Source organism: Notolabrus celidotus, chromosome 15, assembly GCF_009762535.1.
Source record: "Notolabrus celidotus isolate fNotCel1 chromosome 15, fNotCel1.pri, whole genome shotgun sequence".
Taxonomy (NCBI): domain Eukaryota; kingdom Metazoa; phylum Chordata; class Actinopteri; order Labriformes; family Labridae; genus Notolabrus; species Notolabrus celidotus.
In genome coordinates this window covers 8,795,716-8,819,706 of record NC_048286.1, presented here as the reverse complement: position 1 = coordinate 8,819,706, position 23,991 = coordinate 8,795,716, and the positions used below count along the sequence as shown (strand labels likewise).

At 41.5% G+C, this 23,991-nt stretch overlaps 3 protein-coding genes across 3 annotated transcripts in view; 1 reads left to right on the top strand and 2 right to left on the bottom strand.

Annotated features, from left to right (window-relative positions):
- Positions 1-2,444, bottom strand: part of LOC117826186 (microtubule cross-linking factor 1) — a 78,904-nt gene extending 76,460 nt beyond the window's left edge. The window contains 1 exon segment of the mRNA XM_034702075.1: positions 1,144-2,444. Within this exon segment, the coding sequence (XP_034557966.1) occupies positions 1,144-1,998 (855 nt within the window). The 5' untranslated portion in view covers positions 1,999-2,444.
- Positions 2,445-2,888: 444 nt separating this feature from the next.
- rab12 (RAB12, member RAS oncogene family) lies at positions 2,889-12,820 on the bottom strand. Its single transcript, XM_034703483.1, has 6 exons — positions 12,420-12,820; positions 11,349-11,409; positions 8,612-8,750; positions 7,203-7,292; positions 6,861-6,965; positions 2,889-5,770 (listed from the first exon to the last, which is right to left on the bottom strand). Exons 1-6 carry the CDS (start codon positions 12,643-12,645, stop codon positions 5,663-5,665), a joined length of 729 nt encoding a protein of 242 aa, XP_034559374.1. The 5' UTR covers positions 12,646-12,820; the 3' UTR covers positions 2,889-5,662.
- A 2,107-nt stretch (positions 12,821-14,927) lies between these two features.
- On the top strand, positions 14,928-22,818 carry napgb (N-ethylmaleimide-sensitive factor attachment protein, gamma b). Its single transcript, XM_034704025.1, is given in 12 exon segments — positions 14,928-15,144; positions 15,406-15,473; positions 15,554-15,638; positions 15,721-15,738; positions 15,826-15,860; positions 15,961-16,066; positions 16,370-16,436; positions 16,523-16,607; positions 16,880-16,944; positions 17,848-17,927; positions 18,026-18,155; positions 21,657-22,818. Coding segments are annotated over 12 exon segments (930 nt in total). The 5' UTR covers positions 14,928-15,088; the 3' UTR covers positions 21,792-22,818.
- Positions 22,819-23,991: the final 1,173 nt, after the last annotated feature.

Sequence of the window (23,991 nt, the reverse complement as noted above, 5' to 3'; positions counted from 1 at the left end):
GGTAACATGCAAATAAACCGGTCTCCCATCCACAAAAGAGAGAGAGAAAAAAACTGCAAGATTGTTTGCCGCATTATCTGTTTGCCTCCCCTCCCCGACTAATGGGGGTAGCCTACTTAAAAAGAGGGGGATGGGATCCTGCATGAAACAGAAATGAAGCTGGATCATCATGCAAAAGGTGATATAATATGATGAAATGCTGGCAAACAAACCACCGATTACAAAGTTCCTGAGTGTGCCACCACATTGAGGTTGTGTTACTTTCTGTGTCCCAAATGCAACAGAGAGAGGAGGGAGGGGGGCAATATTGGAACTTTCTGTCAAAATTTCACACTTCGATGACCTGACAGCTACAATAAAAAAGGCTCAGATCACACCGGTCCGAGCTACTATCCATTAAACTCCCATCAATAAAGGTCAAACTGCAGGGAAGTCCAGGAAGGTTATAAAAGACGACATGATGGATGGATGGAGAGTCGGCAGCGGGGACCTCTTGTGGATGACAGCTGTGCATTAAAGGAAATTAATTTAAATTAAGCTAAATTATTCGTTTTGATTATATTTTCTTATGAAGTAAGCAGGTGGAGGGTTCTCAAGGGCTTTTATCATTTCAACTGGTTAGACATGATGATCGAGACTGAACCTAGGACTGTCCTGTGAAGAGAGTGCTGGGTGGTCTTGGGGAAACAGCTGTATTTGGACCCTAAGATTAAATAAACCTTGAAGAATGTGAGTTTTTAAGTATTACTTCTGAGTAAGATGTCGATTAAAGCAAAAAACAACAATAATCATTGCAGTCTCGTTTTCTATTGTGCAATAAGACACTTTGGGGTCCAAGGAAAGAGCTGCATCTGGACAGGTAGATTAAATGAACCTGCAAAACACGAGTGTTTTAAAACTGATTTTTGTTTTAGGTGTTTATATGAAGATTTTGCAAGAAGTAGCCTCACTTTCTGTCCCACACAGAGACAGCTGTGGCTCCACTTTGGGTCCTGCATCTTAACTATAGATTACATTTTTGGTACAATGTGTCTTTTGAGTTAGAAATTTTGATTGCAAGTTATATGAATGCAGCATAAGAACAAAATAAGCATAGCAACAACGTGTTTCTGTCTGTAACTTGTTGAGAAAACGCCATCGTACCTTGAGGTAGTCGTTTTCAGATCTCAAGTCTTCCACCTCCCGCTGCAGGTCCTCCTCAGCTACATCCTTTTTCCCTGGCAGTCTGGATTGTGCACTTGATGATGAAGGTTTCTCCGGCTTGTTTTTCTCCCCGTGCGCCCCCAGAGCGGGCTGAGCCTGAGACATGCTTCCCTTGGCGGTGGAAGCCTCGGTTGTGCGCAGCGGAGGAGCAGCAGTAGCAGCCGTTCCGCTCATGTCCCCCCGCGGCGGATTATCTGCACCCACCTGATCCCGGTCACTGGAGCCGGTACCGGACTCAGCGTCGCTACTTGCAGCCGGTGCCATTCTTTGCTCGTCCGACAGCGGCTCCGACGGACAGTCTGACAGGTCTGAGCTGCTGTCGGTCTGGCTGACCCGGCCGAGAGGCGCCCCAGTCGGTACCCGGATCGGGGATCCATGGCTGAGAGGGCCCGTTTGAGAGGCTAGTTTCCCCTTCTTGCCTTTAGCGAGGATGGGACTGCTGGTGCTGTCCTGTTTGATGCTGGCGGCTTTGGGCTCGGCTGCTGTATGCTGGGGCAGCTTTGAGGGCTTCTTGGCCACAGAGGACTTTGTGTTACTCTTCACCGGGGCTGGTTTCTCCTTCGGCCCGGGTGTGTTACGTCTGGAGCTGCGGTTCGGATGGGCCAGGGGCAGTGAGGAAGGCTGCTGCTTGCTAAGTTTGGGGGATTTGGGTACGATGGCAGGTGGTTTGGTGGAGCGAGAGTGCACATCCTTGAGGAAAGGTCTGGCCGGGGAAGGCACTCGGTTTAGTCTCTTCTTCTCCAACTGGTGGTTCTGCGGTTTGGTGTCACTGCCAGAGCCATTGGAGCTCTCCATTATACACCGACACCGGCAGCAGGAGGGCGATGAAGGAAACGATCAATCCACAACACCGCGGAAAAGCTCTGACGCGCGACAGCAGAAAAACAGCCAGGTTGCTCTACCTTCTTCCTTGTCGGGTTGGGGATGCGCATCCTGCGTTTGCTGAATGTTTTACTCCATCTCGTGTGCATTCACCAGGTTGTCATTGTAGTCCCCTCTGCCTGGAGCCTCCTCGGAGGAAACGCTGCAATAAAAAAGGGATTACTGGGACGGACGGGATGACAGACAGGTTGCATCCGCAGACAGGGACTCGTAAGGCTCAAGTTAGGAAGAAAAACTGTTAGGCGGAGTCACGTCAGCCCTCCTCTCCCTCCGCAGATCCTATCTCCATCCCTCTCTCACACCGGGCTGTGAGTACTTGGCCCCCCGTGTCTCGTCCCCCCTTCCCACTCCTTCCTATCTGACATGTAAGATCTGCAATCGCTGCGGTGTGAGGCTCGACGCCCGTGATTTTATGCGGGGCGCATGCGCTGCTGCCTCGCAAGCACCCGAGCACACCCCTTGTTTTCTCTAGGACCAGGTCTGACACGCTCTGGTGCGCATGCCCTAATGACACACAGAGACACAGGCACAATTGGCTTATGGACACCTTCACAGGAGGTGCACAGATGGACTCAGAGAAACTGATACCCATCTCTTTCTCGAAAATATCGCGTTAGTCACTCTTGATCGTCAGTTCATCCTCAAGTCCTCCATCTGAAAAAGCTACTTTTATTAGCAAGTACAAACAACATTTCTATGGTATATTTTAAGGATTTGAAATGCTGTTAAACCAAGCAAACTATCATTTTGGTGTACATTGAATCCATTCAGTCACACAGTAAAATCAAGACCATAATCTGGTAATAAATATAGATATCTTTTATTGCATTTCATTAGTTTGAGAATGCCACAAGTTATAAATACCACAAATCTGCTTTTAACATGCCAAAACTTTTCAGACTTGTAACAGGTTTAATACAAAGTACAGTCTTCCATCTTGAAGGATACACATTTGAAATAAAAGCGGGTTTTTAAAATGTATATTGAAAACACTGAGTAGTATAAGGCTTGGCTGTTAAAAACAAAGAACACAGAGTTAGTGCCAAATGCTTAAAGACAAGGGGGAAACAGCAGGAAAAGAATGAAAAATAAAAGAGGAGTTTGTGGTTTTGAAATCGGAGTGATGAAAATGCAAAGTGGCTGTGTATTTGTCCGCTCACGTCGTTTGCTGCTTGATAATCTCATTGCGTGATGTGGTCGTGGTGTCAGTAACTGTTGCTTTGTTTTGGTACATTACTATTCACTTGTTAGACTACAAAATGTGCCCTTTTAAGTCCACAAAAGCTGCTTGGGCTTAAAATAATTCTTCAACAAAAACAGAATTAACCAACAGCGAGTCACTCTTAATCAGGTCAGTTGCATGGGGCCTGTCCTTCAGCAACCTCTCACTCTTTAACTTCAACATGTATAAACAAAACAGAGACTCACAGAGCTACACTGCTAATATTGCATTCATTTACCAAAGTAACAGAAAAATCTAATGATTATGAGCAGCCAAGAAGACAGGAGGCCTTGACATGCATAGCGCAGTCATTCTGCAGGTAATGTCATTGGTTAAAAAATAGAGAGGCCAATTTTATAATTCAAAACTGCTGACTCACTCTGGAACAGGGATGTGCGCCTTTAGTCAACTAAACAATCAAACAATGTCACCCTTGCTCGTCAGCTTACTAGTCAGTTAAACAAAATGATTTATATCATTGTAGGTCCGAAATGCTGGTCAAGTTTTGTCTAAACTGCAGTGCAGCCATCCACCACCAACTGCAGTAGAAACTGCCTTGATACTGCATTGCTCTACTATCCGGATGTTAACAATCACAGATGACAGAGGGCATCTCTTGGTGCGGCATGGTTTGGCTGGATTTTGATCCAGAGAACAGAGATAAAGTCGTCTGTAGGCTGAGTCTACACTGTTATAACCACTCGACCGAAGCAATGCATGTGGACATTAACCTGCAAGGAGGACTGAAGCTCAGCTAACGTTTAGCCGTGTCAGACTTGTTATATCCCTTCTCTGGAAATCATTAATTTCCTCTTTAAAGCTCCAGTGAGGAACTTTCTATTTGTGCCACTTTTGGCGCCCCCTGTGGACAAGCCAGTACATCCTACAAGAAAAAAACAACAAATCAAAACTCTCCCCTCTCTCACTGGTTACAGGTATTAAAAAAAACAATATAGAAATTGTCAGTCTTTTCCTTGATGGTGTCGTATATTCCAGCTTGTTTCCTAGCCAGTCAAACACTCCTCACAGGAGCTTTAACTTTTGGGAAGTTGTGGTTTATTCCTTTGTTTCAAACTACCCAAATTGAGACTACCAAAATGAGCCATTAGAAATCTAACATAAAACCTTGCTGCGCAATTTTACTCTCCCAGATATATCTCAGTTTAAAAGAAACATCGTATAATACGAAACACTTTGCAATATTAGTAACACAACCAAATCAAAAGTCAAAATCATGTGTCTGCACTAGCTCTGTATTGCCCCCTATTCCACTACAAAGTCAGCCTCACATGTGGAGGATAACTCAGGGGGAAACACAGATCCAGATCAATCAAAAACTACATTACCCATCTCTCCTTGTATTACAATCAGGTGGAAGAGTTCAGAGCGGCAATTTTAGTGGCAGCATGTATCTTTTATTAGCATCTATAAGCTGTGTACTCTCGTTTCTCTTTATGTCAGCTAACTAGGTAAGTTGAATTGTAGTGCAAAACTTTACAATTTATACAAACAGGATATTAGCCACTCCGGACTCTTGAATACCTTAAGGCAAAGGATAAAAACTGATATGATCACCACCACACTACTACCTTCTGCTGGCAAGAAAAATCTGCACCTTTGTCCAGTCATTACTGCAACACAGCCTATTTACATCATGTGCTTTTGTTTACCTCAAGTCAACTCATCACTCAGTAATAATACCTAAAGATAAGAGTATAAAACTACTGTACCTCGACCCAGAATTTAAGCTAAGCTGCAGTGATGTGAGATATTGTCTTCCCTTTCAGTAACATGATGCAGAGATACCAGACATTCAGGGCAACTCACACAGCGTCAAACTTAGTGTGCAGTATTTATGTTGACTGTTTATTAATAGAAAATGGGAAGAGAACAAGCTGTAAGGCCCTCAGTAATCCCTCTCCTCATTAATATGCTACCAGAGGGCTCTCTACCTCCAAGGCACCTGTGGGACACAGCTAGCCTAACTCTGAGGAATGAGGTAGTCGGGGTCAAGTGTAGACAGACTGGTGGTAGGAAGTGGGTGATTTACGAGGCCTAAGTGTTAGTGTAGGATATGTCATAATGTGCAGTTACAGGGGAACAGGGGAAGATAATACTGTTTGTATACAGAGTACATGCATCATCAATCAGCAGTCAGTAACTCCACACTGCTGATGTATGCTGCCCTCTGGTGGTCAGATTGGTACTCTGCATATGTGAGCTGTGTGTGTGTGTGTGTGTGTGTGTGTGTGTGTGTGTGTGTGTGTGTGTGTGTGTGTGTGTGTGTGTGTGTGTGTGTGTGTGTGTGTGTGTGTGTGTGTTTGTGTGAGAAGGATTGGGGAACCAATGTGGCTCTCAGCAGCAACGCATGCGAGGAGGCGGTAACTCCGGAGGCACTTCCGGTTCAGGCTGCAGAGACAGGACGCTGTTGGAAAGCTCCTTGTTGGTAACTTCAAGAGGCATCTGAATCAGGAAAGAGCCAGAGATCACAGGGGTTACAGAGTGAAGGTTACTTCAACATGCTTGAGTTAATATACACCATGACTTTTTGAGCTTTGAGAGCTAGATAAGCTAAAACTATTATAAAGAAAAACTGAAATCCAGGATATACATTATGAATTCCTTTTTGGCTGTGCTCCCTCGTTGGTTTAAGTTTGTTTTTTTCCTTTAAGTTTTTTTATTTAAATTTTTTTTTTTCCTTTTTTTTTTTTTGGAGGGGGGTTCATTTTTCTATTTCTATTTTTATAAAACCCCAGAAAGGTTCCTTTCACCCAAAAATTGGCTTTATTGCCTATCGACAGTACATCCTTTATTATGTATTTATTATTTATTATGATATTGCTTTTCATGTGATAAAGTCAATAAAAGCTTAAATAACAAGAAGAAAATTTTAAGTCTGCATAGAAGTGTACTAAAAATGACAAGATTTTAACAGAAAGAGGATTTACATTAGGAGGAAGACTTTCAAAAAGGCCGTAAAAAATCTCAGCCGAGCTTAAGCCATATTAATCTATAACCAAATAGAGCTACTTATAAAAAACACTTTTTTTAAAAAAATTGTAAGTATCTAATAATCACGATGACTGGGTAATAAGTGTCACATTTATTGTGTTCAAGACAGTATTGTGTTGATTTGAATAGCCACAGCTTTCCTTTCATGTCTGTGAAGTCTGAGTAATAATGAAATCTGAGCTACAGTATATCTAATCATTTATATAAATGTGCTCGCATTGTGTGATCAGAAGCTGTCTAGACAGTTCGAGAGGTGAAAGTCTTTCGACTCTTTAGATGAAATAAATGGAAAGAGTCATAGTTTGAATATATAAGAAAAATCAGTGCAGTGCAGTCTCAGGCAAACCCTATTTATGACATTCTTATAAATTCTAACTCAGATATATGTAAGAGTGGAAAAGCTTTTCTTTTTTAAATTTACTTTTCATTATAACCAAGTTCTCTGAGGCGCTCCCTCTGCCAAAAGTTAGTTTCATATTTAAAAAAATAAGAGTGGAAATATCATCCCTTTTTAGAGGGATTCAGCTGCTTACACACTAACCTTGCTGAGGATGTCATCCACAAGCTTCAAGAAGATCTCGTCGACATTGAAATTATCCTTGGCACTAGCTTCACAGAAACGCATTCCGCTTATTCTAGAGGCAAACTGTAACACAAGGAGAGTCAGATTAGTTAAAGATATCACAAATCTCTATAACTTTCATGTTAGAATATTACTGAACATTGTCTAAGTTTAAGTTGTGGAGACAAAGCAAAGCACACAACGTATATATTCAAAGACAAGAGGCTGATGTCTTCATGCTTTAGACTGCACCACTGTATTAGAACTAAAGATGTGGTTTTATGATAGATTGGTGAATGAGAGTGTGTTTGTTTAACCGACCCTCTCTCCTTGCTGTTTGGAGATGATCCGATCACTCTCACAGTCCAGCTTGTTCCCGACCAGAAGAAGCTCTGCTTCCTCTGAGGCATACTGCCAATAGATAAAGAAACAGCAGAGAAGAGACACATCAGGAAATCACCAAAGAAATCTATTCAGCATGTTTGTTCAGCATGGAAAAGAGCATCAGTACAGAACGTACCAGGTAAAATACATCAGTAGATACAAGCTCATTAAAGACATATTATTGGTGTTGGTGTATTATCATCTGATGGAACAGATGTAATGTTTGATTAAACCTAGAGTCATTATATTTCAATATCTTTTTGCTTACTTTCACTTCTTCTTTACCTCCTTTTTACCTCTGAGAAGTGTTGAGGTTTTATAAATGTTGCCTAAGATTTATGGTCAACGTCAAATTGTTTCATTTCGTAACTTCAAAATCTCCTTTGTGCTAGCTTCTGATTGATGATGCAATACTTTGACTCAGTTCAAGGTTATCATCAGTCAAACCAGTCTCTGCTGTCATCTAATTGGATGATAAGGTAGGATATTCATATGCTGAAGTGGTGTGATGCTGCCAAGACGCTGATGAAGGGTGGACACCGCACAAAGTTGTAAACAAAGAGAGCGAGATATAGTTTGGGGAGTTATTCTTAGAAGTTGCACCTCTTTTTACACTTTGTTAGGTGTTTGGAATTTTTTTCAAAACATTATGGAGTAATGTACTTGATTCTGACGTCAAACTCTGTGTGAGATACAGCAGTGTTTAAAGACTGATCAACGGAAAAGAAAGTGTCACAGACTGACAGTGACGAGGCAGAAACACTCAATCAGGTGCTGCGCTGAGTCATGCAGTCCTGTTCACTTTGTTTTACTTCACTATCAGTGGAAATGTTCAGTTTAATGTGAGTGATCACAGCCCAGTTAACTCTTTTCATGAAGACAGAGCTAACTATTGTCATGAATGCAGCTCAAACTGTGAGCCTAAAAGAATGTTTTCAATGAAAGTAACATGAGCATTTTTATACGGGTTCCAATCTGTTATAACTTTCCTCTCACTATACCTTATCCCTTACATATCCTATAAATATTAGTATTGGTATCTGCCTCTAAAGCCCTTTATAACAGATTTTTAGCCAAGTGACCCCCTGAATGACACCTCTCCCTCATCAAACTGCTGCCACTATTAGTGAGATTATAGCCAAAGAAGAGCAGCAGGATTAATGACATGCTCACTGGCGAGGTCATTTAATTAACATTTTACACAAACCCTCCTGCCAGATACTTAGAGTCCAAAGAATTGCTCTGTCACTGGGCTTCAAGAGACTGGAGTTATAACACCCATGAGTCATGTCTATCACATAATAACAGCAGGAACACAGAATTGCCTCATCCTGGCAGCTGTTTACCTTGTCTATCATTTTCATCCACTTGGGCAGATCGTCAAAGGTCTCCTGCTTCGTGATGTCGTACACCAGAACTATTCCCTTTGCACTTCGGTAGTAGGCTGAGGTGATGCTGTTGAACCTCTCCTGACCAGCAGTGTCCCTTGATGAGAAAAATAAAAAAGACAGTAACTAATGAGTGTGTGCAGTCGATGCATTATCACCATGACTTCTGAATAACAAAACAGCTGATTGGCTGATATGATCCAACAAATTTTAAATCTATTCAAGATTTTGATGAGTAAAATTATGATGTTTCATGTCTGAAAATCCACACATGTTGGATAAATCACCTTCCTGTTGAGTCAATGGGATTAATTAAGAAAACTATGTGATCACATAGTTTATCCTTTTTAGTTAGTATTAATTAGATTACTAAATCTGGTATTCACAGTATCATCTAGTTAACAGACTCCAGAAGAATAGTTCCTAAATGAAATACCTACAATCACGTCTACTGCAGTACAAACCAGTATAAATACACACTCATCAATGGGGTACACAACTGCTGTAGTTGTGTGCAGGTTAATCTTAATGGTGTATTTATCAATAACTCTGACACCTCCCTTTGCACCCAGAAGAGGAAACTGGAGTACAACTAGATAATCAAAGACAATAAAGCAAAATAAAATGGCATTTACATCTGAATTGTCTCAATAGGAGGAGTGATAACTGACGAAATAATGCATGTTATTAGTTGTTATAAACTCTTTATAGCATGTTTATATACTGTTCCCAAATACTGAATGTTAAATGATAAGTTTAGTTTTCTTTCTGAAGGAATAACATCCATCATAGGTTGGTCAATAAGAAGCAAACACTGTTGATATTAGATTTATTGACCCCACTACTTCATCAGGTTTAGGAAAGTAACTCCTAATTTAAACACACAGAGGTATAAATATATGTATGAATTAATGTATGAGCTCCACTAGCAGTCAATGTTACTGTACCTTCAGATAGTCTCTCCCCGTCCCCCATGTGAGTCACAGTCAGGCTTATGAGCAGCACAGCGGACAGACACACAGCGGCACAATGGCAGGGTTAGGTCAGGCAATGGTGGAACTTGATGTGAGCAGTTCAACAAGAGAGACGAGACACACTGAGGACGGCCACCCTGAGCGGACAGGTCGAGGTGGGAAGAGTAACAGGGACACAGTGGGATGCGGGGGTGGGAGGTTGGAGGTGGATGGGTGTGTTAGTGAACACTACAGATGTGTTAGTGAAACAAGCGATGGAGTTCCTGCTTCTTCCCCCAGTATGAGGCTCTAAATGAACAGTTATTCTCTGTCAAAACCTGTAATTAGTGGCGTGTTGCTGGGTTTTACTCTTGTTGGACAAAAACACTGGATGTTTTCAAAATGTAATTAAGGTTTAGTTGAAGTCACAAGACAAGTAAATGCATGATAGAATCAAACCAATGAAAGAACATCCACTGTGTGTCTGTTATAGACGGATACTGTGGGCTCAAGACCTCTGAAAGAAGACACACACCTTTGGTTTTCTTTTTTTTTTTTTTTTGTATTTTTTTTTTTTTTTTTTTATTTTTTGGCTTTTTTTTTTTTTTTTGCCTTTTATTGGATAGGAAAGCTGAAGATATACAGGAAACACGGGGAGTAGAGAGTGGGGGAAGACATGCAGGAAATGGTCGACCAGCCGGGAATCGAACCAGTGACCCCTGCGACGAGGACTTTAGCCTCTATACGTGGGGCGCTTAGACCGCTAGGCCACCAGCGCCCCCCACCTTTGGTTTTCAAACGTTTATAAGAGTAACGCAACTCAACATACTTTGTACGATGGAACTGTGGACTGCTGTACAAGTAGCAAAGTACAACCAGGTGCCAGTCCAGAAGTTCAGAATGAGCATGTATTGTGTTAAAGAGTTTACACTGTCCTCACAAACCAGCAGCGGTTGCCTGTGCAGCAACAATGACATGATCCCTCTCCTACAAACACCACTTATAATTTGCGTCTTTTGAAATGTGGGTCACAAGCTCCAGTGGCTTTATTTGAACAAGGTCTCTGCAAAGCTGGCAGAGGTTTGGCCCACTCACACATTAGATATATAAACTGTTTTAATGTCACATCATCAGGCCGGGTCAAGTATATAACACATGAAAGGCAACTGATTTGGCAATCAGAAATAAATAGGGATGCACAATATTGGATTTTGCTGATATCCTGTATGCCGATATTTTCAAACTCAAGTCTCCTCTGTTCTGTGATTTACTTGTTGTTGTCGCGAAAGTCTATTTCCTTTTCATTTTTACTTTTCAGAGACTCTTGATGCTGTTCAGGAGATGTATTACCGACATTGTAAATAGTTATTCTGCTGTCTGTTTCTGACACTACAAAATACACCACTGCAGCCTACACGCTGAAGCTCCATGTTGGGGTATGTAAGCTGTCGTGTGTGCATGATGAATGTGTCACCTTATTGGCAACACATATAGAAATTGTCTGCTAATACCCCTAATTATCTGTTTAAGCTTGATCGGCAGATATCAATATAATGCAGATAATATTGTGCAATGTAAAACTTGCATGGAAGCTTATTTTCCCTTCTCCCTACAGTGCAAAGTTAAGATGATCTCATTCAGCCAGCAGTTAGTAAGAAAAGCCTGCAGAGTGATAGGACGGACACAGGAAATGCTCCATGCAAAGGAATACAGGAACTGGAGACTTCTGTCCAATTACTCACCATATCTGTAGTCTGATCTTCTTCCCTCTCAGCTCCACTGTCTTTATCTTAAAGTCAACTCCTACAAGAGGAATCAGAAACACACATGTAGATATGCACGTGTACCAGTATATCTGTCTTTATTCTTTGGAATGCTGTGCATGAAGAAAGTTATCTCCTTTGATAACAATAAGTTACAAAATAAGACAGCAACGTTTTCACACAGACTGAGGTGACTGCCAAATCATTCCCTCCTCGATCCCTGGGATCAGAGCCAAAAGTCTTAATGACAGCAGCTCTCAGGGCTCGGTAACTGTGTCACAGGAATGACAGGCTGCAAAGTGAAGCTCTGGCAAAGCAGCTGCTTCTCTGTGTGACTATTTTGGGAGGGTACACTATGACTGTTGTTTTGGTCACAGGACTGTTTATCAAATTCCAAATAAGGCATATGATGATTTATATTTCTCTAAACAAGCAGAAACTATATCTATGATGCAGGAATATGTTACAAGCAACTTTTAATTTCAGTAGAATACTAACTACTTGACTACAGTTCATGTGAACAGGTGTTTCATGTAGGTTTGCAAGGTGGAAATGTGTATGGCTGTTGAAGAAATTGTGACATTATTGAATTAATTATGGCCTCATCTAAATAAACATAAAAGGCTCTGAAGTAAGGAATAAATCAATAAATTACAGGGTTTTTTTCAATGTCGATGCTATCAATTGAGCAATTAAGTTATGAAATGTATTGATTATTAACCCAGGGTCTAAAGGCTCTTTATATCAGGTTAAAAACAACAAAACAAACACTTTAACAGGTGTTTAAAGATGTGTTTGCCCAGTAACACCTTAGCAACATGGTCCATTAGCTGAAACGGTTTCCTCAGTGACAGCCATCACCGTTAGCTTAAGTTAGCCACCTACAAACAGAAGTATAGCCTCTTTCTAGTCGCTTCATTGAGTAGAGAAAAACATTTAAATGTTATAGCATTCAGCACGTTAGTCAGAGTATCTGCTCTCCAGTAAGTAGACAGAGCCCAGCTATAAAAAGTTGACAAAAACAAGTCCTTGAACGCCTCCTGTCCTCACCAACTGTCGACTTGCAAGCTTCGCAGAAAGTGTCGTCAGTGTATCTCTCCATCAGGCTGGTTTTACCAACACCACGGGAGCCGATGATGATGATTTGAAGTTTAAAGTCAGCAGGTCTGGGAGGCATCTTCCTGCGGCGCGACTGAGCCCCCAGAGCGGGGGACGAGTTCGCGGAGCCCCCGCCACCACCGGCGGCCCTCCGCGGGATGTCATATCTCGGATCCATCAGAAACTCCACATTTGTAATTACAAGAAGAATAGACACTTGCGCTATTAAACGAAATACACTGCCTACGATTTACAACTTTCTTGTGTCCTTATAGGAGTTCTAGAAAGTTTGTCACTAGCCGATAGTTGTTGTTGTTCAGCCATTAGAGACAGGAGACGTCATGACGTCATTGACCGGAGACGTCATCGCGGCATTGCCCACACTTCAACACGCTTCCGGTTCCGCCGCTTGTCTATTATTTTCCAACACGTTATTTTTCCTAAAACAAACAGGAACAATAACCACCTTTGTTTGAATCTGTTTCTGTTTCAAAATCTCAAATATAAATCATGAACATGCCCTGTATTATTGTCAGTCTACAATGTAACTGATTTTAAAAATGTTCAGAGCAGAACCTCACACAAATGTTAAGTCTTAATGGAATGAATGGATAGTGAACATCTCGAGCAGGTGCGTCAAACTCATTTCAGTTCAGGGGCCACATACAGCCCAAGTTGACCTGAAGTGGGCTGGACCAGTAAAATCATAACATAATAACCTATAAATAACGACAACTCCAAATTGTTTCTTTTGTTTTAGTGCAAAAAAGGTACAAGTACATTATAAAAATGTTCACATTTAATGAACTATCTTTGTACATAAACAGCTGTTGTATTTTTTCATCATAATGAGTCTCATAGTGGGATATGATCATATGGGATGTGATATTCTTTAAGGACTGAAACCTGCTGAGAACACACCAAGCACACAGGTTTCCAAATCACCTGACACAGAGTGTAATGTTGACAGCAAAAGAACAGATAAGAGTATAATAATAAAGAAGGTAAAGTTGACTATTAAGAGACTGATATAAGATATAAGAGATTCTTGCCTCTGCTGCATATCTAAAAGATCCAAATCAAATCCAAATCAATTAAATCATTTAAACCAGTGGTTCCCAAAGTGTGGGTCGGGACCAAGCGGCAAACTCCGGTCTCAAACGATGAAGCCAATGCGGAGGTGTTATAAACTACAATACATCGAAAATCCGCTTGAGGCTGGCTGCAGAAACACCGGAAATCACATTGATATGAATGGGAAAAAGACAATCTTTAGACCTTAAGGTCTATGGTCGGGACCATAGACTGTATAAAATATGGATGTAGTATCCGTGACGTCACCCATCTGTTTCTGAAGTGCTGTTTTGAGACCAATCGGCAGCGGCAGCCATATTGTCTTCTGTCGAGCCAGTGTGACGTAAAGAGGCGGGCTTTGAGCCTCCTAGCCAACAGCTGCAGTGTTCCTGCAGGCAGCTGTGTCTCTCATTGGAAGACTAGTAATCTCAATATCTTTGAAACTGTCACGTTAGAAAAAAATTCACCACCCTCACAGTGGGAGGACATTGAGAAATGAGCTATTCAGACTACACTCGTCCTTTGTACCAGGCTGTAAACATATTTATTTCTGCTGCAAAGATCGTCTTTTTCCCATTCATGTGTATGTGACTTCCGGTACTTCCGGAGCCAGCCTCAAGCGGATAGTCGAAGAACTACAGCTTTTAACACTTCCGCATTGACTCATATTTTTAGACCAGAGGTTGCAGCTTGGTCGGGACCCCCTGGGGAGTCGGGAGAGGGGGTCCTGAGATGTCTTCCAGAATGTTTTTTTTTTTTAATGATCTAAAATAGTACACTTAAAACATTACAGCAAAAAATATCGCCAAAAATAGTAGCTAACCTTGAAATTAAACCTTAAAAATTTAAAATGTAGTAAGTTTTCTGCCTTTCTTTTTGCCAGATGACTCCTAAGTTTAGGGTTAGTTAACAGTTAATTATTAAAAGCATCAGTAGCAGTAGGTTAATTCATAGAAACACAGCCGCATGTTCATATATGTAGGCTAATTTTCTCCAGACCAGCTAAATTAAGCTACATTATTAAATCACTTTGAGGGACAGTGGGGGTCGAGTCTTTGGCATCTATATTTTGGGGGTCGCGAGCTGAACATTTTGGGATCCCCTGATTTCTTATAAGCTTTTGGCCTCTCTGAAGTTCCTGAAGAGCTGGGTAGTTGCCAGATATGTGATGTTGACTGCACCAAAATTCAGTCACATGATAAATTGTACTGCATATACAGAGCAAATGCAGGACAACATTCACAGTGGTTGATATGTTTCACAGTTAAAATACAGCAGGGTGCTATCTTCTGTCAGAAAACACTATTCACACATGTACAGGAAGAATTTGCAAAGAGATAAGTGGCAGCACTCAGCACTACTGCAACCAGTGTTTCCCATTACAGCTCTATTTGTCCTCGGCGGCATCCGTAGCCTGCGACATAGAGTGACGTAGCGCCCGAGGAGGAGTTCCTGTGTTAATCCAAACATCGACGAAACCAACATTCAGAGCTATACAGCGATAACGAATCTGTAATACCCAAACTACGTTCATATCTATTCACGACATGGCTGCTCAGAAGATAAACGAAGCCCATGAGCATATAGCTAAAGCTGAGAAATGGTGAGTTACGATCAAAAATGTCGTTTCATTCCTGCAGTTTGATTTACTACTGATGTTAGCAAGCTAACGTCAAACAGGCCACTGTTTTCACTAAGGTAATACGATGTAAATGGACAAGATTACGCATCATGAATACAATGTGATAGGCAGTGATTGAATAACATTCTTGTCTTGTGCTGTAATTGTGAATAAACAATGATGATGCAGGTTATTCTGCTTGTACGAGCCGCTTTTAAATTGCTTGTCATCATGTTTTGGCAGCTTAAAGACAAGTCTGACAAAGTGGAAGCCTGATTTTGACAGTGCTGCATCGGAATACGCAAAAGCAGGTACAATCATAAACAAGTATTGTTCCTTCAGTTTTATTTTCTGCCACAGTTTTGCTGACTACTCGTGCTGTTGTTTTCAGCTGTGTGCTTTAAGAACGCGAAGCAGTACGACATGGCAAAGGATGCTTACCTGAAAGAAGCTGAATATCACACTGAAAACAAGACGTATCCTTTTCTGTACCGATGGGTGTATACCATGACACAGCTGTCTGTAAGTCTGATGTACTTTCCTTAACTCGTCCTGCAGGCTTTTTCATGCTGCAAAGTAAGTATCATATGTTACCACTGTCCTAGTATGATATAGATACACAGACAAAACCTCTCTTATTCCAACTCTCTCCCTTTTCCTCAGGGCTATTGAACAGGCTGGTATGATGATGAAGGTGAGTTTTGTCGTCAATGTAAACATTTAACTATTAAAGAAGTGGCTGGAGATGAGGCCTCTGCAGCAGATTGTAATTTTATCATGTTTGCACTTCAACAGGAGCAAAGAAGATGCCAGAGGCTATCCAGTACATAGAGAAAGCCTGTATGATGTACATGGAGAATGGGACTCCTGACACTGCTGCCATGGCTCTGGACCGGGCTGGAAAGTAAAAATATCCCCTTATTTCCTACACTTAAGAAAGATGAATGCATCTAACACTTAGCTGTCATGTACAGTTTGTCTAACTACGCATTACAATTAAGTTTGCACCATTAAGACTCACTGCACATGCTTTAATGTTTGTATTATGAATTCCCGTTTGTTTCTTATTGTCTGGCAATGTGCCCTTTGAGTTTTAAGGACACTCCTGCTTCAAACAAGGGACACTTTAGCAATGTACAGCAAGCTAATGGACAAATGAGGTGGGCTTTCTGTAAATCTAAAACCCTCCGTCTTCCCTTTCTCCCAGACTGATCGAGCCTATCAACCTAGAGAAGGCTGTGGACCTGTATCAGAAGGCAGCTGGAGTATTTGAGGTGAAATTTAGCTCCCAGAACTGGTTGAATCATTTTACTGAATGTTAATTTCTGTCACAATATATTCATATGTTTCCTGTGTGCAGAATGAAGACCGCCTGCGCCAGGCAGTCGAACTCTTAGGAAAAGCCTCAAGACTTCTCGTGAGATTAAAACGGTAAAGTAGGAAAGGTTTAGATGGATGGGACGTTGACACTTTTTACTTAGGTTGCCAAAATTGTAGGGGTTGCTTCTTGATTTAACATCAAATCAGTTAACATAGTGACATAGTGATACAAAGTAAGAATTTCCCTTTGATAAAGTTGTTAAAACGAAGGCCTCTGATCATTTGAATAGTCTTCCTCTGCCACCCAGATATACAAAGTAACATGTTTGATTCCAGATACCTTGATTTACTTCCTCACTCGTCTGTTGTCATCTCTCACCAGGCTGGTATGAAGCAGCAGTGGCACTGCAGAAAGAAAAAAACATGTACAAAGAGATCGAAAACTTCCCCATGTGCTTCAAGGTCTGTGGTTTGTTGTATTGGTGCCATACCTTTTTCCCTATACAGCTTTATTTAAACATCACCAGAGTCAGTTTAAATTGACTTCCAGTTCTGGTTAAGTATGTTGTGGTGTTTCTGCAGACTACACAGCTAGGTCTGTTAAATTTCCATCAGCTCAGCTATGTATAACAGCAGTGTCGATGAAGAACAATCAGTGCTCTATCACTATAACATGTTGAACATAGTGCAGCACAGTGTTTGGCACTCTTTCAGTTTTTGGACCTTGTTGGATGATTTTTGAGTTGTTTCAAAGAAGTTGTCTGTGGTGATTGTGTATTTGTAGACACGGGTCCAAATGTTGTTTGAGGTGTCATTAAAGGGATATTTCAGTTTTTTTGAAGGGGGTTCGTATGAGTTACATTGCACTAGTACTCCTGCGAGCCACAATGAGTGCCGGTGAGCTCTTCCCCTTTAATGAGCAAATTCCCAGATGACCAGCAGGCAAGCTAGGCTACAATTTTCTGCAGACGGGGTCACCTCTTTCTCGTAATTTCGCTAAAGTTGAGAAAAAATGATCCAGGCACTCATCACAGTGCAATTGCATGCATTACTAGAAAAAATGGCAGCTCTTGACTTTGCCGTCAGAAACCCCCTTTGTTTTGGAACTATTTTCGGACGCACCTCGCAGACCGGTGTTCTTCCACTGCCTGAACACAGATACACGCTGATCAGCTGGATCAACAAGCACGTAACACTTAAAAAAAAATGAAATATCCCTTTAAGCCAAAAAAATACCAGATGTTAACAGCTGTTTTGAACCAAACCCTTACCTTGGAACTGTTCATTTTGGTGACTCTTAAAAATACAGCTTATTATTTATTCAGTGTTTATTAACTATATATTTTTGTTCATTTCACTCTTCAGAAAACAACAGCTCAAGTGCTAATTCACCTTCACCGAGGGGATTACGTAGCGGCTGATAAATGTGTCAGAGAAAGTTACAGGTATGTTGCATCACGCTCTGTCATCTCTGGGATCTGTTACCCTATAAAACAGCGTGGAACTGCCCTTTACCCATAAAATCTCACTCTGTCCCTGCCAGTCTGCCCGGCTACAGTGGGAGCGAGGATTGCGTTGCCATGGAGACGCTACTGCAGGGCTACGACGAGCAGGATGAGGACCAGGTGTACCGGGTGTGCAACTCACCTTTACTGAAGTACATGGACAATGATGTGAGTAATGTCAACCCTTACAGATAATTAACTGCACTGTATGTGTATATACGAGAGCGTCTGTAGTTTATTCAATGGTATTTAGGTTTTTTCTTCATAAGTATTAGTTTAATATATTTAAGTTGACTTTTAGCTAAAGTGAAAACAAGTCAATTTTAATGTTTAAACGTTCTTTTTCAATGATGAAAAGAGTGACAGTATTTCTCACAGTGTGCTTACAACAAGCTGTGCCTGCTTTCCAACTTACAATGCTAGCAACAATAGCAATAGGGTTAGGGTTGTGATTAGGGTTAGGGTTGTGATTAGGATTAGGGTTGTGATTAGGGTTAGGGTTGTGGTTAGGGTTGTGATTAGGGATAGGGTTATGATTAGGGTTAGGGTTGTGATTAGGGTTAGGGTTAGGGTTGTGATAAGGGTTAGGGTTAGGGTTGTGATTAGGGGTTAGGGTTGTGATTAGGGTTAGGGTTGTGATTAGGGATAGGGTTATGATTAGGGTTAGGGTTGTGATTAGGGTTAGGGTTATGATTAGGGTTAGGGTTGTGATTAGGGTTAGGGTTAGGGTTGTGATAAGGGTTAGGATTAGGGTTGTGATTAGGGTTAGGGTTGTGATTAGGGTTAGGGTTGTGATTAGGGTTAGGGTTGTGATTAGGGATAGGGTTATGATTACGGTTAGGGTTGTGATTAGGGTAAGGGTTGTGATAAGGGTTAGGGTTGTGATAAGGGTTAGGGTTGTAATTAGGGTTGGGGTTAGGGTCAGGGATGTGATTCGGGTTAGGGTTGTGATTAGGGTTAGGGTTAGGGTTGTAATTAGGGTTAGGGTTGGGGTTAGGGTTGTGATTAGGGTTAGGGTTGTGATAGGGTTAGGGTTAGGGTTGTGATTAGGGTTAAGGTAAGGGTTGTAATTAGGGTTAGGGTTGGGGTTAGGGTTGTAATTAGGGTTAGGGTTGGGGTTAGGGTTAGGGTTGTGATTAGGGTTAGGGTTGTGATTAGGGTTAGGGTTGTGAATAGGTTAGGGTTGGGGTTGTAATTAGGGTTAGGGTTGGGTTAGGGTCAGGGTTGTGATTAGGGTTAGGGTTGTGATTAGGGTTAGGGTTAGGGTTGGGGTTAGGGTTAGGGTTGTGATTAGGGTTAGGGTTGTGATTAGGGTTAGGGTTAGGGTTGTGATTAGGGTTAGGGTAAGGGTTGTAATGAGGGTTAGGGTTGTAATTAGGGTTAGGGTTGGGGTTAGGGTTAGGGTTGTGATTAGGGTTAGGGTTAGGGTTGTGATTAGGGTTAGGGTTAGGGTTGTGATTAGGGTTACGGTTAGGGTTGTGATTAGGGTTAGGGTTAGGGTTGGGGTTAGGGTTAGGGTTTTAATTAGGGTTAGGGTTGTGATTAGGGTTAGGGTTGTGATTAGGGTTAGGGTTAGGTTGTGATTAGGGTTAGGGTAAGGGTTGTAATGAGGGTTAGGGTTGGGGTTAGGGTTAGGGTTGTGATTAGGGTTAGGGTTGTGATTAGGGTTAGGGTTAGGGTTGTGATTAGGGTTAGGGTTAGGGTTAGGATTAGGGTTTAGAACCAGAACTAGACTTTAGCATACAGAACCAAACTCATGCAAACAGAACCAGAATCAAGAACCAGAATCAAACTCAACCAGAACCGAACCAGAACCGAACCAGAACTGAACCAGAACCGGAACTGAACCGAACCAGAATCATACCAGACTTGAACCAGAACCGAACCAGAACCAAACCAGACCCGAACCAGAACCGAACCGGAACCGAACCAGAACTGAACCAGAACCGAATCGAACCAGAACCGAATCGAACCAGAACCGAATCGAACCAGAACCGAACCGAACCAGAACCGAACCAGAACCGGAACTGAACCGGAACTGAACCTAACCAGAAACCGAACCAGAACCGAACCCGAAACAGAACCGTACCAGAACTGAACCAGAACCGAACCGGAACCGAACCAGAACCGAACCAGAACCGAACCAGACCCTAAACAGAACCGTACCAGAACTGAACCAGACTTGAACCAGAATCGAACCAGAACAGAACAGAACCAGAACAGAACCAGAACCGAACTCAAGCAAACTGAACCAAACCCAGAACCAAACTCAAGCAAACATTGTTAATGTCTTCAGGTTGGCATTGAGAAAAATCTGATGCCTCAGCTTGGATGGGCTGATCCGATTTCTCCTCTTAGTGAGTATTTGCCCGGTCTTCAAGAAGACTCTCTCTGAAGGAACAGATGTAGCCAGAATACACAGCCTCCCCTCCATCACCTGTATCCTATATCCTCACATGTGATTGGCCGCATGGCCGCCATGCTGACCAATCAAAACAAATTTCTGCTGTGAGCAGAGCTGGGGCTGAGCACTGTGAGAGCTAAGCAGTGAAAGGAAAAAACTGGGAGCCAGCTCTCTCTCAATGCGAGCCGGCTCTTCTGATTCACTATAAAGCATCGGCTCTCAGAGCCGCAGCTTTTGATCATGACACATCACTAATGTGCTTAATCTGTGTTACAATTATGAGGGGGCCTTGGACAATTTCTCACCTGTAAGGGGTCCCTGGCTCCAAAAAGTTTGAGAACCCCTGCTCTAGCTAGTAGGAGTGCAAACTCCCGATAGTGAAAACAAACGGAACAAAAAGAGAGACACAGCTGCACAGAAACTCCACGTTGTAGACATCCCTGATCATAATAGACATCGCCATGCAGGAAGACAGTTTACATTTTGCTGTAAACATGTTTATTTTTGCTGCAAAGATCGTCTTTTTGAATTGGTGTGTATGTGGTTTCCGGTGTTTCTGCAGCCAGCCTCAAGCGGATTCTCGATGAATTGCAGTTTATAACACTTCCGCATGGGCTTCATATTTTGAGACCGGAGGTTGCAGCTTGGGTGAAACGTTTAAGTTGGTGCACTTTCACATAGAAGTGAAACTACCCAATGAAAAAAAAAAAATCACGATAAAAGCTTCTCTTCATGAGGAAACAACTCAGAGATTCATTTAAAATGAAAGCTCAAACCTTCAAACTATTTTAAATTATAAGAGGATCAAACAGTGAGAGAGTGTGGCTGTATTTATCTCTTGGGTGGAGGTAAGTAGTAACCCCACATGAGCAACCACACTAGGTTCCAAAACATCAACCAGGGCAGATAACGCTGAAATTACGTAGCTTGAAAGCAATCTTAGTTAAGATGTAGTTGCATTTTAACACTCAAAAACTGATCAATAGTACCCTGGTAGATTAAACAAGCAAGTCCACAACTGTCATTTGATCGAAATGTTGCATCACTTAACTTTAATATGACATCAGTCTTTTCCTACCAAAGTTCGCTCATTTTGAAAACACCAGAAGCACAGAAAAAACCCAGCATAATTCCATCTGTTCTAACTCTACGGAATATTTCATCACACAGGCTTACAGTGATCAAAGTCAGAAGCTGAATGACAGAGTGTTAAAGCTCTTTAAATCTGAGATCTGATGACCCCTTTGTTCTTTTTTGCCTCCCAGTACGCCAAGTTGGCCATTTCCCTGCGGGTACCTGGAGGAGGAGGAAAGAAGAAGAAGGCTGCTGCCCCACAAGGCGGCGCTGGTGGGGCACCAGCAGCTGCCGAGGAGGATGACTATGAGGGAGGACTGTGTTAGCCTTTATCCCTGCAGAGTGCTGACTCTCACCACCAAGACACCATCGGTTAAAACCGTTACAAACCCCAGATGTTTGGCTGTTTGAGGTATCATTGTGAAAATTAAAGAAAAAGATAACTTATAAAAACAGTTACTGTAGGTGTTGCAGAAGAGTCGATTCAGCCATTTAATTTGTGTTTATTTGAGGTGGATCCTCTGTGTAACGACAAATCTTTGATGTTCTATAATGTATGAAAGCCTGTTGTTTGTAAATGTTCTATTATTTCTCGTTGCTGTAAAGCTGTAAATTCTGCTGTCATTGTCTGTGAGTAGTCTTTAATGAAATGGGTATGTTAAGATCAGAAACACTCTAAATACTAAATATATATATATATATAGCTAATAAGTCGTTGTATAGGTGTTTATTTGTACAGAGTTAATTTAATCAGTATTCTTGGCTGTGCCTCTTGAAATATGACTGGATAAATATGCAATCAGCTTGTAAATGCATGTTTGGAAAAACTCAACAGTAATCTGATTCAAAGCTATGAATTTGTGAATCTTAAAGCTATAACAAATCATCGGCAATAAAGTTGTCAGCTTTAGCTACACACGTAAATTAAACAGCAAAACTCCTGATTTCAGACTGCTTCCATTTGTCTACCTCTGGGTTTGTTAATTTCCAACTTAAACTCCAAAATAACCATGGCTGTCTTTATTTCCAGTTTCCACAGTATAATCATATGACTAGAGTGAATACACTGTTAAAAGGGACTACAGAGGTATTGTCTGTGCATTTTCTCCTCTGATGTACTTTTCAAATGCTGATTTGGTGTATTTGTGATTTATTTTTTGCTCATAAATACTCCACTTGGTAAGATCAATAACGTACCAATAAAAATAGATTATAATACCCTGTTACAAAAGGTTATAAAGGGATTGTTTACTTTTTTTTAAAATTTGTGCTGTCACCCACTTCCCATGTATTCTTCAAAAGCATATCTCCAAACATTACACATGCATCAATAAACATTTCCATTATGTGGCATTCTTTGGTCCCTGACTCTGTACATTCTCTTAATCGAGTTAGCAGACAGTTTTTCCATATCAGTAAGACTAACAGCATCTGCAGACGTCTGCACCTAAGTGGCTTCTCACAGAAGTTTAATGACTGTGCAGCTCCCCTGAGACAGATCTATCTTTGAGGAGGCTGATGTTCACTCCCTGCAAAGTGATATTCAATGCACACACAATCGTCACTATTCTGCACGAGTATGCAAGACATTTGTGTAACAGAAAGGTTAAAACTGCATATATGATGCCACTGGTAAAGTGGCTAAACTCAATTTGTTACAAATCAAGAGGACCCGTCTGAGTTAGTTTAATGGCCATGAGCTAATGGAATCCCTCTGTTTGTCTTTATGCTAAACTAAGCTAACTAACTTTTGGCAGATGTGAACTCAGTAGAGATTAGTCTTTCTTTAAGGACATCAACAGTTCAAACACATGGTGATTTTACGGAATGGTGCCCTGATGTGAATTAAATAGCATAAAAAATACTTTAAATTAGCAGAAGATGAAACATAAACTTAAAGCTGCTGTTGGCAGTCATGATATAAACATCACTTCTCAGCGAGATTTAGAATGTCAACACTACCCCTATCCTCTCTGCTCCCGTAACCCCGCCCACAAAAGATTGTTGTGCATGTTCTATGATGAAGTAGTGGCTTCCCAGCCAATCAGGGCGACGTAGTGGGGCCGCCACTCGACCAATCAGGACAAAGAGTTGGGGAGTAGCTCTGATTGGTCTGTGATAACGGGAACGAGGGGAATAATAACATTGCTTGATACAAAGACATTGGAAAACTACTCAAATTACTTCACTTACAGATGAGTGCCAATGTGTACAGTCATGGCCAAAAGTTTTGAGAATGACACAAATATTACATTTTCACAAAGTCTGCTGTTTCAGTTTTTATAATGGCAATTTGCATATACTCCAGAATGTTATGAGGAGTGATCAACTCAACTGCAATTAATTGCAAAGTCCCTCTTTGCCTTGAAAATGAACTTTATCACCAAAAACACATTTCCACTGCATTTCAGCCCTGCCACAAAAGGACCAGCTAACATCATTTCAATGACACACAGGTGTCACACACATTAACACAAGTGTGGGTGTTGATGAGGACAAGGCTGGCGATCAATCTGTCATGATTGA